Raw genomic sequence first — 12,913 nt, forward strand, 5'->3', positions numbered from 1 at the left:
CGTCTCATACCCGGAAACGTAAATGCCGTACCCTTCTCCTAACTTCCGGCTATCGTGCTGTTTGTTTCAGGGAGTTGTTAGAAGGAAATGAAATCCGGGAGCTAAAGCCATGTTCCTTAGTTTTTAAATAGTTCAAATTTGGGAAAGGATTTTGGTTCTGCCCCCTAATGTTAATGGTTTGGGTCTGAGAATGAGACTTGGAAAATATGTGGGGTTTGTAATTATTGATTTTGTGTGTATGTAAGTGGGGGCTCTTTCCATGTGTCTCAGCACCCAGTGGTCACGTCGGAGGACAATTTATAGGAGTCAGGTCCCTCCCTCCGATGTAGGGAAAAATCCAGTCAGGTTACAAAACTAGGCAGCAAGTGCCTGACCTACTGAGCCACCTTGCCCGCCCTGGTTTGGTTTTCATTTGGGTTTTGTTGTTCATATTTTTTTCTTAAATATTTATTCACTTTTGTTTTATGTGTATATGTGTTTTGACGGCATGCACATCTGTGTACTGTGTGTGTGCAGTACCCTTGAAGGCCAGAAGAGGGCGGGAGCCAAAGTCTGGAAATATAATTACAGGTAAAATGGGTTTTCAAGCCCTCCTGAGCTTATGTAAGTACTGACGTTCCGTCCTCAGAGGCATGAGCAATCCTCTGCCTGTGCCAGCCTCGTGTTCCCTCAGGCCAGGAGTGATTAGGTCACCTTCCCAAACCATGGGATCTCCTGTGGAAGGACACTAATCCATCTAGTAGGACCCCAACCTCATGACCTAATCACGTCCCTTCCAACATAGGATTTTGAAGAAAAACAAACACCGTACCGCAGGGCAGAGGAGAAGAGGGCAATTAGATCGTGTCGTGCCGACCCCACAAGCCCCTCATGCCTGCTCCCCACTTTTTCCCTTGTCGGCCAAGAATATGACTTTCTGTCTCTTAAAGGCTGTGCTGTATGGAGTGGGCAGTGTTTGTTTATTTTTGAGACAGGGTCTCAGGTAGCCCAGGTTGGCTTTGGATTCTCTATGTAGCCAAGGATAGCCTTGAACTCGTGATCCTCACTGCCTCCATCTCCTGAGTGCAGAGAGAAGGGCTGTGAGGCACCCGTTCCTTCCATGTTGGGGGTGGAACCAGGGCTTTGTGCATGCCAGACGAGCGCTGTACCAACTGTGCTGCAGCCCCAGCCCAGGCAGCCACTTTATAAATTCTTTATTATGTGGGAGTGTGGGGTACCTGCATGCCAGTGTGTGTGTGGTCAGAGGGCACCTTTGTGGGGTTGGTTCTCTCCTTCCGCTGTGGGTTTTCTGACGATTGAACTCAGTGTGTCAGGCTTGAGGGGCAAAGACTTTTACAAAGCCCCTAACTACCTTGCTGGCCCGGCCCCCCAACTATTTCTTCCTTATTTAAAATAACATATGGATGAGAGTGTGAACCGATAAAGCCCACGTGACACTCTGGGGACCTTGTTATAAAGCAGAGTCTGATCTCTGCTTCTCTTGTTTGAGCCCCCCGGGGAGCTGGTTCAGGGCAGATTCAGGGTATGGAGAAGCATCTATGCATGGACCAAGAGTCCATGCAGGAATGTACATACCTGCATCGCTCATAATTACCATGCCGCAAAGCGTCCTTTGGCAGAGCAAGGCGCACAGTGTGGTGTGCTCACACGCTGGATTATGGGGGAATGAAAACAGTCGCGGCTGCCTGTGGTAACATGCTGAATCACACGCTTCCAGATTCCAGGCACGGAAAACTCTCAATGAAGAAGGCAAGACTGTGCAGCATATCATTTAGGTGATGAAATTTATAAGTGAAGCTTACAAAAAAAAAAAATCAGAGGTAGTGGAAGAGGCTGGCAGAGGAGGGAGAGCTGATGGGTTTGCCGAATCCAAGAATGTGCCACGCCTCGAGACGGGAGGGGGTCTCAAAGGCGGGTTAGGCTTCGGAGCCGGGGGAGGGGGGTTGTCCTGAAATGGCATGGTTATCATTTTTACATGTAAGCCAAATTTTATTGTTTAAATTGTTGAAAAATTTAAAGCCCGAAGAGGCGGCTATTACAGAGGACGCGAGTTCCCAGGAACATAGTATGCTGCTCCCCATTGCCTGTAACTCCAGCCTCAGGAGAATCAAAATTTATCAACTGCAGGCCAGGGTGATTGCTGCACAAGCAGAGGACCTAGCTTGGGTCTAAGTGTCTGTGTAATAATGAGCATGGTCCATGGACAAGCCTGTATCTCCATCATCTGGGAGAGGAGAGGGAACAGGAGCAGACTGCCGGGGCTTGCTGCCTGCCAGCCTGACTTCAGGTTCAATGACAGCAAAAGCGACAAACAGCCCAGGACACCTGGTGTTCTCCTCTAGCCTCTAGGCATGTGTGACCTGGACACATATGTTCAGACATACCACACACACATACATACACACTCAGAATTATCGGCTAGATTTAAACAAACAAAAACCAGTTGATAGGAAAACTGGGTGAAAGGTAACAACCACCTTTAATCCCAGTAGCCACACTAGTTGCCATAGAAACCATCCAGTGCATGCCTTTAATCCTGGTAGTGCATACCTTTAATGCCAGCCCTAGTGAGGATTATAAAACGGGAGGAGACAGCTCTCAACCACAGTCTCATTATGATATTCCTGGAGGCAGGATCGCCATTTTCAGGACTGAGGTTAAGATAAGAGCCAGTGGCTGGCTGTTTTACTTTTTAGGTTGAACACCAATTTCTCTGAGTTTTTATTAATCATGCATCAGGAATTATATTTTCCACTAATAAAATGGCAAGAACTGATTATTATTTATTTGTTTATTGAGACAGGGTCTCACTATGCAGCCCTGGCTGGCCTGGCACTCACAACCTACACCAGGCTCACTTGGATTGAACTCACCGAGATCTGTCTATCTCTGCCTCCTGAGTGCCAAGATTAAAGTTCCCTTTCATTTCCCAGTGGCCAGTCCACTTAAGCATGTATAGGTCATGCTGAGTGCACCACCCGGACTGGGGAGATGGCTCAGCAGCTAAGAGCACCTGCCACTTTTTCGGAGGACCTGGGTTGGATTCCCAGTGATGGCTCACCCTCACCTGGGACTCTGCTTCCAGAGGATCTGATGGCATCTTCTGGCCTCCATGGGTACCAGGAATGTGGTGCATGGACACATGCAGGGGACACAACCATACACATCAAATAAAAATAAAAAATTTAAAGGCACGTGCCACCATATCCAGCATTTAGTTTTATTTTAAGAGGATGTTATACTATTTTATAAGGTCTATCTAAAGTTCTAGCCAGTTTGTCTGTCTGCCTTCCTTCTCTTCTCCCTCGTTTCTTTCTGACAGGGTGTCCTACGTAGCCCAGCCATCCTCCTACCTCAGTGCTCAGTGCTGGGGTTTTGAGCCTGCTTGACATCTGGTCAAAGCTCTAGTTCTACTTTTATTACTGAGTTTATTGCCAAGTTTTAATGACTTGATTTCAAGGATCATTACTAAAAATTATAGAAAATGAACCGCAGGGCCCATTCTCAGGAGCCATGGTTGTTACCTTCCACCCAGTTTTCCTGTATACTGTATAGAGAAATAATCCTATCTTGAAAAACCAGAAAAAAAAAGAAAGAAGACGGATCTTCGCAGATAGTATGCACTAAAGATGAGAAGGGGACTCCCGGGTCCTGGGAGGAGTCTGGGCAGGAAATGGGCTTGCCCATTGCCCAGGTATAACACAGTATCAAGTGTCTCCCGATGTCACCCCTAATGAACCCTTTTTCCAAGTTTCCTGAGGGGATTTCTGTCCTGAGAATTTTTGGTCCTGAGACAGTCCTGGGAGACACTAATCCAGAGCACGTGTGTGTTTTCAAATCTGTCTGCTTGTGGGGCAGGGGGATGGCTCAGCAGGTAAGGGGCACTAGACGCCGCCCTGACAACTTGAGTTGGAGTCCAGGAAAACCCTCATGGTAGAAGGAGAGAACTGGCTCCTACAGGTTTGCTTCTAGCCTAGACACACACACACACACACACAGCCCTAGCTGGCCTAGAACTTACCTTGTAGACAGGCTGGCCTTGAACACACAGAGCTCCTCCTGCCTCTGCCTCCCAAGTGCTGGAATTAAACAAAGGCACATGCCATTACACCAGACTGTAAAAAAAAATGCTGTAAAGAGTGTGGATGAGATAAGGGCTCAGCAGTGCAGAGGACCAGAGCTCAGTCACAGCTCAGGACTCCCTGTAACCAGGGAAACCAATGCCTCTGGAGACACGTGCATTCAGATGCACAGATCCAAGAGACATGCACACACATACACAGAATTTAAAAAGAAAATCTTTTTTAAAAAATTAAATGGTTCAGCAGAGGTATAGCTGCACACATATAACAAAGAAAACTTTTGTTAGATTATGTCTTAGGGTTTAAACTTAAGCGAGTTCACCCAGCATTGCTTACACATACCTGAGAAGACTGACACCCAGGAAACCCTAAGGAAGTTTAAGAAAGCCAGCCCAGCCAGTGCCAAATATACGCGCGCCGCATCCTCTGCTGCTAAGCCCTCTGAGCCCATAAAGCCTCCTTTCCTTAACGTGTCTCATTTGCCTTGATTTAAAAATACTGAGTCTCAGGTCCCCCCACCGCAGAATTCGCTTCTGAGCGCGGCTGGGTGTGAGCCGTGGCCACCACGTGATTCTCAGGTTTGGGCAGGCTTGGGGCACAGCCCTGTTTTAAGTAACTTCCCAATGTGAAGAAAGTAAACACCTTGAGGGGACGTAGGTGGCTTTCCCGATCCTTGTTGGACGTCGTTCAGAAGGTAGAAGGAGGGGTCCCCCTCGGGTCTCCACAAGGTCCCAGCTAGTCTGAGCACGAAATGTCAATTAGCCAAAACCCCCGGGACTGTACCGCGCCTCAGTCACCCAGTGGGTGGGGCCTGCGCCCTGGCTGGCCCCAAAGGCCCCTCCTGTGTGGTCCTAGACCCTGAGTCCCGGGCAGGAATGCAGGACAGAATAAGAGTACAAGTTGCGGGGCTCTCCTCCTGAACTCAGGACTTTCAGAATCTACTTTTTAATTTGTTACCGCATGTATTTGTGTTTGTGTCTCTGTGTGCTGTCCCATTTGTGGAGGCCAGAGGACGTCTTACAGGGATGAGTTCTCTCCTACCACCCAGTGGGACAACTCAGTCATCAGGTTTGGTGGCAAGCGGTTTTGCCCTCTGAGCCATCTCGAAGCCCACAGCTACTTTTTTTTTTTTTAACTGGCTGCAGAATGCACCCTGCAAACTAGGGGCACCCTGTCCTCAAATTATTTACCCGGATGCACAGGTGAAAGACGCGCCACGTGCTCCGCTCCTTCTCCACCTTCGCCTGTACATGAGAAAATCCCTGCTAGCTTTTGTGAGAAATAGCCCAGGACCGCGGTCCCAGGCTGGACCAATTAAGAGCGAATGTAAATGCTCTCCAGCCCGCGTGGCAGCGGCCACGGCCTCACGTGGGAGCTCGTTAGAAATACAGACGTTCGGGCCCCACCCCAGACTCACCGAGTCAGAATCTGCATTTTAACGAGCTCCCCAGCGACTCAGGGAGCGCATTAAAGTGGGAAAAGGGTTGGCGCTTCTGCAATTTTAATGAGTCAACGAATCACCTGGGATCTCGTTAAAATGCAGACAGGGTTTCTCCGACCTGAGCGTGCGCGCGCATCACCTGGGGAGCTTGTTAAAATGCAGATTCTGGTGTGGCGGAGCCGGGGTGGAGCCGGAGCTCGTGCGTGGGAGCGGGGTTCCCGAGACCCCTGAGGTCCTGGCTGCCAGCCAAGCGACTGTCAGGACACTTGATAAATCGTCCTACCGGGCTGACGGGCGGCGGGGCCGGGACATGCGCGATCCGGCCTGTGGAGGGGTGTGCCTCCGAAGTCTGGAAACGCGCGCTCTTCAGGAGGCCACTCTTGGGGACCCGCCGGGAGCCTCATCTTCGCGCCATGTCGCGACGCAAGCAAGCCAAGCCCCAGCACCTGTGCTCTCTGGAGCCGCAGCCCGCGTGCAACGAGCCCGGCAGAGCTGTCCCGCGCGTAGCCGGGGAGCGGGGTGAGTAGCCAGCGGACGCCAGGGACAGTGGTTCCGTCGTCCCCAGTTTCTCTGATGTACACCTCACCCCGGGAACTCTGTGGGTGTCGGGTCTGGACGGAGGAAGGGGCGCGCGGAATCGTGCTCGAAGCTTCCAGCCGCAGTCCTGGACTTGGGGACTGCTGCTCTGATGTCCTCCAACACCCCCCAGTCCCTGGACCTCCCCGTGGGTCTCATATCTAGGCAGGGGAAGGTTGGGGTGCGTGAAATGGTGCAAGAAGCTTCCAGCCCCAGCCCAAGTAACTGAGGACAGCTGCGCTAATGTCCCTGACCCTGTGCCCCGTTAGTGTCTGATGAGGAAGTACTTAGAATGGTGCGCGAAGCTTCCAGCTCTAGTCTTGGGACTTGGAGACAGTTGCTCGGAAGTCCCTGTCGCCTGAGCCCAGCAGATGTCAGAACTGGAAGCGGGTAGGGAGGTGCGCGCTATGGTGTGCAAAGCTTCCAGCTCCAGTCCAGAGACCCAGACAAACCTGGGCGCGTCTGCGGGTCTTTGTGAATTATGCGCGCTTGTCGATTACACCCTCTGCGGGTTGGCTGCCATCTCCGGGAAAGCGCTGAGAGCTGCGGGTTCGCTTCCCACACTGGCCGCGGGGGTGGGGGTGGAGGGGTGCTTAGAGCCCGAGGGACGAAGCTGAATCCAAGGACAAGGTACTAGCTAGCTCTTTTCCACGCGAATACAAAACAGAGAAGCCTTTACGGGCAGGGTGAGACGGGTTTCAAGTGGCTATCCACCTCCCGGAGAGAAGGGGATCTTCCAAGGACCTGAAGGATGTGTAAGGGAGTGTGAGTGACGGATGGGGGGGTGACTGAGAGGCTGGAGCCTGGTAAAGGACGTGACACCCCTGGGAAGTGCGTGGAGCCGTGAAGGCGGGGGAGGGGGGTGGGCAGCATGGTTGAAACCAAGAGGCTCTCGCTTCCCCCACCCACCTCCATCGTTGCACGGACCAGTAGGGAGCGGCGAAGTGACACCTCCCCTCTAAGTATCCTAGGTCTTCCCCCTCCCACACACCCTACTCCTGAAGAGCCAGGGAAAGGGGGAGCCTTTAAGCGTCAGTAAATTCCTCAGTCACCCTCAGGCACATGCCCCCGGGGAGAGTGGGGCTCGGCATTCCTTGGGCACCTCTCTTTGATTTTCTTGCTCCCTGGACTTTGTAGATTCCTCCTGTCTCTTCTTTGGGGGTAGGAAGAGGAATTTTAGAGGGACTTTATTCCCGTCTCCTCCTACCTGCGGCTTCCCGGGATGGGGGTACTCTGTCCTCTTCTGGTCTCAAACCACATTCCCCATAAATCTCTGGGAAGATTCGCCCTGTGAATTGGCCAGGGTTCCAGTGAGTATCTCTCTCCGAGGGGTCGGGGAGTAGTTTGATAAGAACTCTTCTAAGTAGATTATATTCTAAAACCTAATAAGGGGTACCATAAGCCAGCCACCGTGAAGTCCAGTCGGTTGGCACAGTCTGGGTAAAGTTAGAGGGCCTCCCTGCTGAATAACCTGGGGCAGAAGTGCAGAGTCCAACGTAAGAGGCGGAGTTACTGTCTCTCGCTGCAAAAAACGGCTGTGTGTGGGGAGGGGGAGACCCGAGATCCCCGTCTTCCCGACCTCCCTGTCAGGAGTCCTGGCTCCTAGCCCTTGCTTCAGAAAGTGCCCTCTGAAGACTGGTGGGTGGTGATTGGTAGGTCTGTGTCACCCAGCAAAGAACCTTTGTATTCCCTCAAAGCCCAACCACTGTTAATTGCCCAGAGGCCTCACAACCCTCAAGCTTTTTTTCAGTAGAGGCAGGCAGAGGGCTGTAAATTTGAGGCTAGCCTGGTCTCTATAGGGGGTTCCAGGCCAGCCAGGGTTGCATAGTGAGACCCTGTCCAGGCGGTGGCACAAGGCTTTAATCCCAGCACTCTGAAGACAGAGGCAGTTGCATCTCTGAATTCAAGATTAGCCTGGTCTAAACCAGGCAGTTGGAGGTCTATGCCTTTAATCCCAGAACTCGGGAGGCAGAGGCAGGCGGATCTCTGTGAGTTCGAGGCCAACCTGATCTACAAAGCAAGTTCCAGGAAGTTCCAGAACGGCTAGGGCTATACAGAGAAACCCTGTCTCGAAACAAATAGTAAGTAGATAAGTAATAAATAAACAAATAGCATTTTTTAAAATGCCCAATTCTATCAGTGAAATAACGAAGCACCGCAGGGGACACCATCAACCTAGCCTGCCGAGGAGACTCACAACCCTAGAGACTTGGCCTCTCAGCCCTCGGCCTTTCTGTCTAAGTTTACATGGAAAAGTGCCAGCTCATGCACAGCGTTCTTTAATGTGCAACGGTGAACTTAGTCTGCAGCTGACCTGTGAGGCAGAAGCATCTGTGAGACAAATGTGGGAGTGCAGAAACAGAGAGGGTGAGCGACTGACTCGGGGCCACACAGCTACAGAGACAACCAGAGTTTGTAACTCACTAGCTGGCTACCTGTTTACAATCCAACACCTCATTTAGATTTCAGTGTTTAGTCCAACATGGCTACTGTGAAATAGGAATTTCTCCCGAATTTCATGGGGTTTTTTTTGTTTTGTTTTTTTAATGTGTGAGTTGTTAAGTAGCTAAGATTTACTGCTTACCTTCCCAGGGCCAGCAGATAGGTAAGGGTTGGTTTGAATAAAAACTTCCAGCTCTTTGACCTTTAGCATTTCTGAGCCACTTTCCTCGTTTCTCATAAAGCACAAATTGTCTGATGTCAGCCCAGACCATTACCACCACCATCACCAACCAGTTGGGAACTTGTTAGAAATGGGAAAATATCAGCAGCTCTGCCATAGCCCCCACCAGAGAATTCTAGAGGTGGGCCCACCAACACACTCACAGCTGGGAGCCACTACCTGTCAGTTCTCTCTCCTTCCCTCTCTCCCTTCACCCCCCCCCCCAGTAATTTTCAGGAACTTATTAAAATGGAATGGGTATTGTTTAATCTTTTATTGCCCAGATGCCTGTGACAGGGTCCCCAGCTGTGGACTTGCTTCTGACACAGGCACCCTGGCAGTCCTCAGGACAGCAAAAGAACTGTGCCTGGGCCCTCCAAACATGGATTCTTTTTTTTTTTTAATATTTATTTATTTATTTAGTATACAATGTTCTTTCTATATGCCTACAGGCCAGAAGAGGGCGCCAGACCTCATTACAGATGGTTGTGAGCCACCATGTGGTTGCTGGGAATTGAACTCAGGACCTTTGGAAGAGCAGGCAATGCTCTTAACCACTGAGCCATCTCTCCAGCCCCCAAACATGGATTCTTGTGTGTATGTGTAGACCAGAGACCAGCTTTGCTGTCCTTCCTTTAGGGACCTCTCTCGGCCTCCCAAAGCTGGGATTACAATCACGTGCATGCCTGTGCACAGAACTTTCTTGATTATTATCTTTATTTATTTTTCTTTGTTGATTTTTCGAGATATGGTATCTGTAGCTTTGGTGCCTGTCCTGGAAAGCTCTCTGTTGGACTTGAACTCACAGATATCTGCCTACTTCTTTGCCTCCTGAGTGCTAGGATTAAAGGTGTGCACCACTACCACCCAGCTATTTCTTTTTAAGATTGTATTCGTTTTATTTTCTATGTGTGGGCGTGTATCTGTGCATCATGTGCTTGCAGTGCCCAAACAGGACAAAGAGGCCGTCAGGCCGGACCGCCAGGAACTGCAGTTAAAGATGTTGTTAAGGTGCTAAGAGTCAGCCAGGCAGTGGTGGTGCACACTTTTCATCCCAGCACTCGGGAGGCAGAGGCAGGCGGATCTCTGTGAGTTCGAGGCTAGCCTGGTCTACAAGAGCAAGTTCTAGAACAGGCTCCAAAGTTACAGAGAAACCCTGTCTCGAAAAAAAATGAAAAAAGGTGCTAGGAGTCCAACCTGTGTTCTCTCGAAGAACAACCTGTGCTCTTAACTACCGAGCCACCTCTCCGTCCCCTCCAGCTTTTTTTCTCTAAGTGGTTCCTGGGGATTGAACTCAGGTCCTCATCTTGCATGGCAAGCATTTTACTGACTGAGCCATCTCTCAAAGCTCCACAGATTCTCTTTTTCTTTTTCAGATTTATTGATTTGATTTTGTGTGTGTATGTGTACCTGTAATGTGTGTGTGCCACATTCGGGGCTGGTGCCCTCAGAGGTCAAAAGAGGGCATCGAGTCTCTGGGACTGGAGTTCCAGGCCATGTGGGTGCTGGGAATCAGACCCGGGTCGTCCTCAAGAGCAGCAAGCGCCCTTACCCACGGAGCAACTCTCCAGTCCCCGTGTCCTCTTTTTCGAGGGGGGATCTCACTGTTTCTCAGGCTAGCCCCAGCATCCAGCATTAATGTAAAAGCCAGTCTGTGGGGTGCATCTATAACCCCAGAACTGGGGAAGTGAAGGCAGAGGGATGGATTCCTGGGGCTCACCGGCCGACCAGTCTATCTAAATTGGTGAGCTTGGATTTTTGTCTCAAAAACTAAGTTCGAAAGTGATTGAACTTCTGCCTTCCATGTGTGTGCACACCCGCACACACACAAACACATGTACATCCACACAAAGCCATGTTCCCCACTCTTCGCTATATTAGAGAGAGCTGCACCCAGCACACACGCAGACCCACTGCTGAGGCCCCGCAGGCAGCTCCTCCGGGCCAGTTAGGTTTGTCCTATCCCTTCAGCTGTGTTTGAACCAAAGTACGGTACCATTCTGCTTGCAAGCATGTCAGCGTTTATCCCTAAAGCTCTGGGATGCTTTAAATGCCTTCTTCGTCTTCATTCATGCACCGCCTCTACTCTAAAACCCATCTGTCAACACAGGATATTTCACCATTTCAGGTGGCATGCGTGGCATGTTTGAATCAGGAACCAGATAAGGTCCCGCCATGTGTCAGGTCCTCAGCTTGTGAGGTCTCTGGTTTCTCTCTCCATCTCCCTTCTTTCGAGCAATTTGTTGGAGAGCTTTATCCTGGCGAGCCAAGGCCTCCAGCGTGGCCTGTGACCCATGGTTGAACTGGAGCAAATCAGCTCAGCATTAGAGTGAGCCTAAGCATCGCAGAACTGCTGCCTGGGGTGCATCTCTATGAGTTCGAGGCCAGCCTGGTCTACAGAGCGAATTGCAGGACAGGCTCCAAAGCTAGAGAGAAACTTTGTCTGGGGGAGGGGAAGGGGGAGCTGCTGCATGGAAAATAAAGCTATGTCTGAGAATTTGTAGAGCATGGCTGGGGTCATAATACTTGGAATCAGATGCAGGGGAACCACTGTAACTTCAAGACCAGGCTTATGTTAGGCCATCCAGGGCTAAGGTAGACCACATAGCATGAGCCAGTCTCCAAACAAGCCAACCGGGCATTCGATCTTGGTGATATTTGCGACGTGCCTTGCTCACTGGTCATTTATCTTCAGGTATTGTGGCCCCATGTTCTTTTTCTTTGTTCTTCTTGGAAACAGGCTCACGTGGAGCCGAGGCTAGCCTTGGATTAGCTAGGCAACCAAGGATGATCTTGAAATTTTGTTTTTGTTTGTTTTTCAAGACAGGGTTTCTCTGGACAGCCCTGGTGTTGGGACCATTTGGAGTCCTGGCCTCCAGCTGCTCTTCTCTGCTAGTGACCTTTATTTGGCCTTCTGATTTGAGTTACTAAAAGCTGTGTCAAAGTTGTTTACCAGCTCTGCTTCACGAGCACGTGTTGCCTTGCCTTGAGGATCAGAGGCTAAGGTTTTCACCTGTTGGCCCAACTGACTGTGTTGGATATATAAGCCTCCGTGGTGCTATTCGATAAGGGGCTTCTTTACCAGTGACTAGAGGTCCGTGTCTCTGTCTGTGCTGTCTCTGTGTGTCTTTGTGTGTTTCAATCTCCAGCCCCTTGCCCAGGCTCAAACTGTATGGTAGCGCATTGAGCGCAGTTGGGCGTCGTGAGCTATACCCTGGCTGTCCTGGAACTCGCTCTGTAGACCAGGCTGGCCTCGAACTCACAGAGATGTGCCTGCCTCTGCCTCCCGAATGCTGGGATCACAGACCTGCACCACCAGGCCTGGTTTGCGCAGTGATAGGGACGGACCCCACAGCTTCCTGCATGCTGGGCAAGTCCTCTACCAACTGAGTTCTAGTCCAAGCTCTAGTACGTGTGTAGCCATGTCTCAGTGCATGAGCATGGTGTGCAGGTGTCTGTGGAGGCCAGAGAGTTTATTGGATCCCTTAAAGTTGGATAGGCAGTTATAAGTTGGGTGCTGGGACCCCAACTCCAGTCCTCTGCAAGATTGGAAAAAAAAAAACGAAAATGGCCCCAAACTACTCTTTTCTCAGACTCACCATGACAACTGTCCTGAGAAGCCACGTCAAACTTCCTATCTCCATTGCAGCCTCTGCGCTCGATGACAAAGTCCCGAAACCATCGGACCTCACTGCTGAAGACGGTGACACCCAGCAAGCCCCTGCTTTCGCGCTACCCTCGGAAGCAAAGGAACAGACGGGCACCCTCGGAGAGAGGACCTTTAACTGCTGCTACCCAGGTAAAGGGTCAAGCCTGGTGGTAGCAGCCCCTTCCCTGCCCGCAGGTCACTCACAGAGTTGGCACGTGTCCTCCTCAGGGGTCCTGTAGGTCCTTACGGGTCCCGCCGCTGCAGTGTCAGAGCAACTACAAAGACTGCGTTCACAGCTGCTCCTTAACTGAGGGTGGAGTCACGTCTCTATAAACCCATTTTAAGTTGAAACATCAAGTCAAAAATTCAAGAAGGGGGCTGGAGTGATGGTTCAGTGGTTAAGAGCGCTGACTACTCTTCAGAGGACCTGGGTTTAATTCCCAGCATCCACATGGCAGCTCACAACCATCTGCAACTCCAGTTCCAGGGAGCCCGGTACGCTC

General features: G+C 50.8%; 1 protein-coding gene across 2 annotated transcripts in view; it reads left to right on the forward strand.

Moving 5' to 3' along the window:
- Positions 1-12,913, forward strand: part of Zfp64 (ZFP64 zinc finger protein) — a 59,166-nt gene that overhangs the window by 34,485 nt on the left and 11,768 nt on the right. Inside the window, exons 1-2 of one of the 2 annotated variants that reach the window (XM_026787238.1) lie at positions 5,937-6,042; positions 12,411-12,560. In XM_026787238.1, coding sequence (XP_026643039.1) covers positions 5,937-6,042; positions 12,411-12,560 — 256 coding nt within the window. Of the gene's footprint in view, positions 1-5,936; positions 6,043-12,410; positions 12,561-12,913 lie in introns of those variants that run through there. The other variant, XM_005362829.3, reaches the window with a different exon arrangement.

The sequence above is a fragment of the Microtus ochrogaster genome, linkage group LG8, assembly GCF_000317375.1.
Source record: "Microtus ochrogaster isolate Prairie Vole_2 linkage group LG8, MicOch1.0, whole genome shotgun sequence".
Lineage (NCBI taxonomy): Eukaryota > Metazoa > Chordata > Mammalia > Rodentia > Cricetidae > Microtus > Microtus ochrogaster.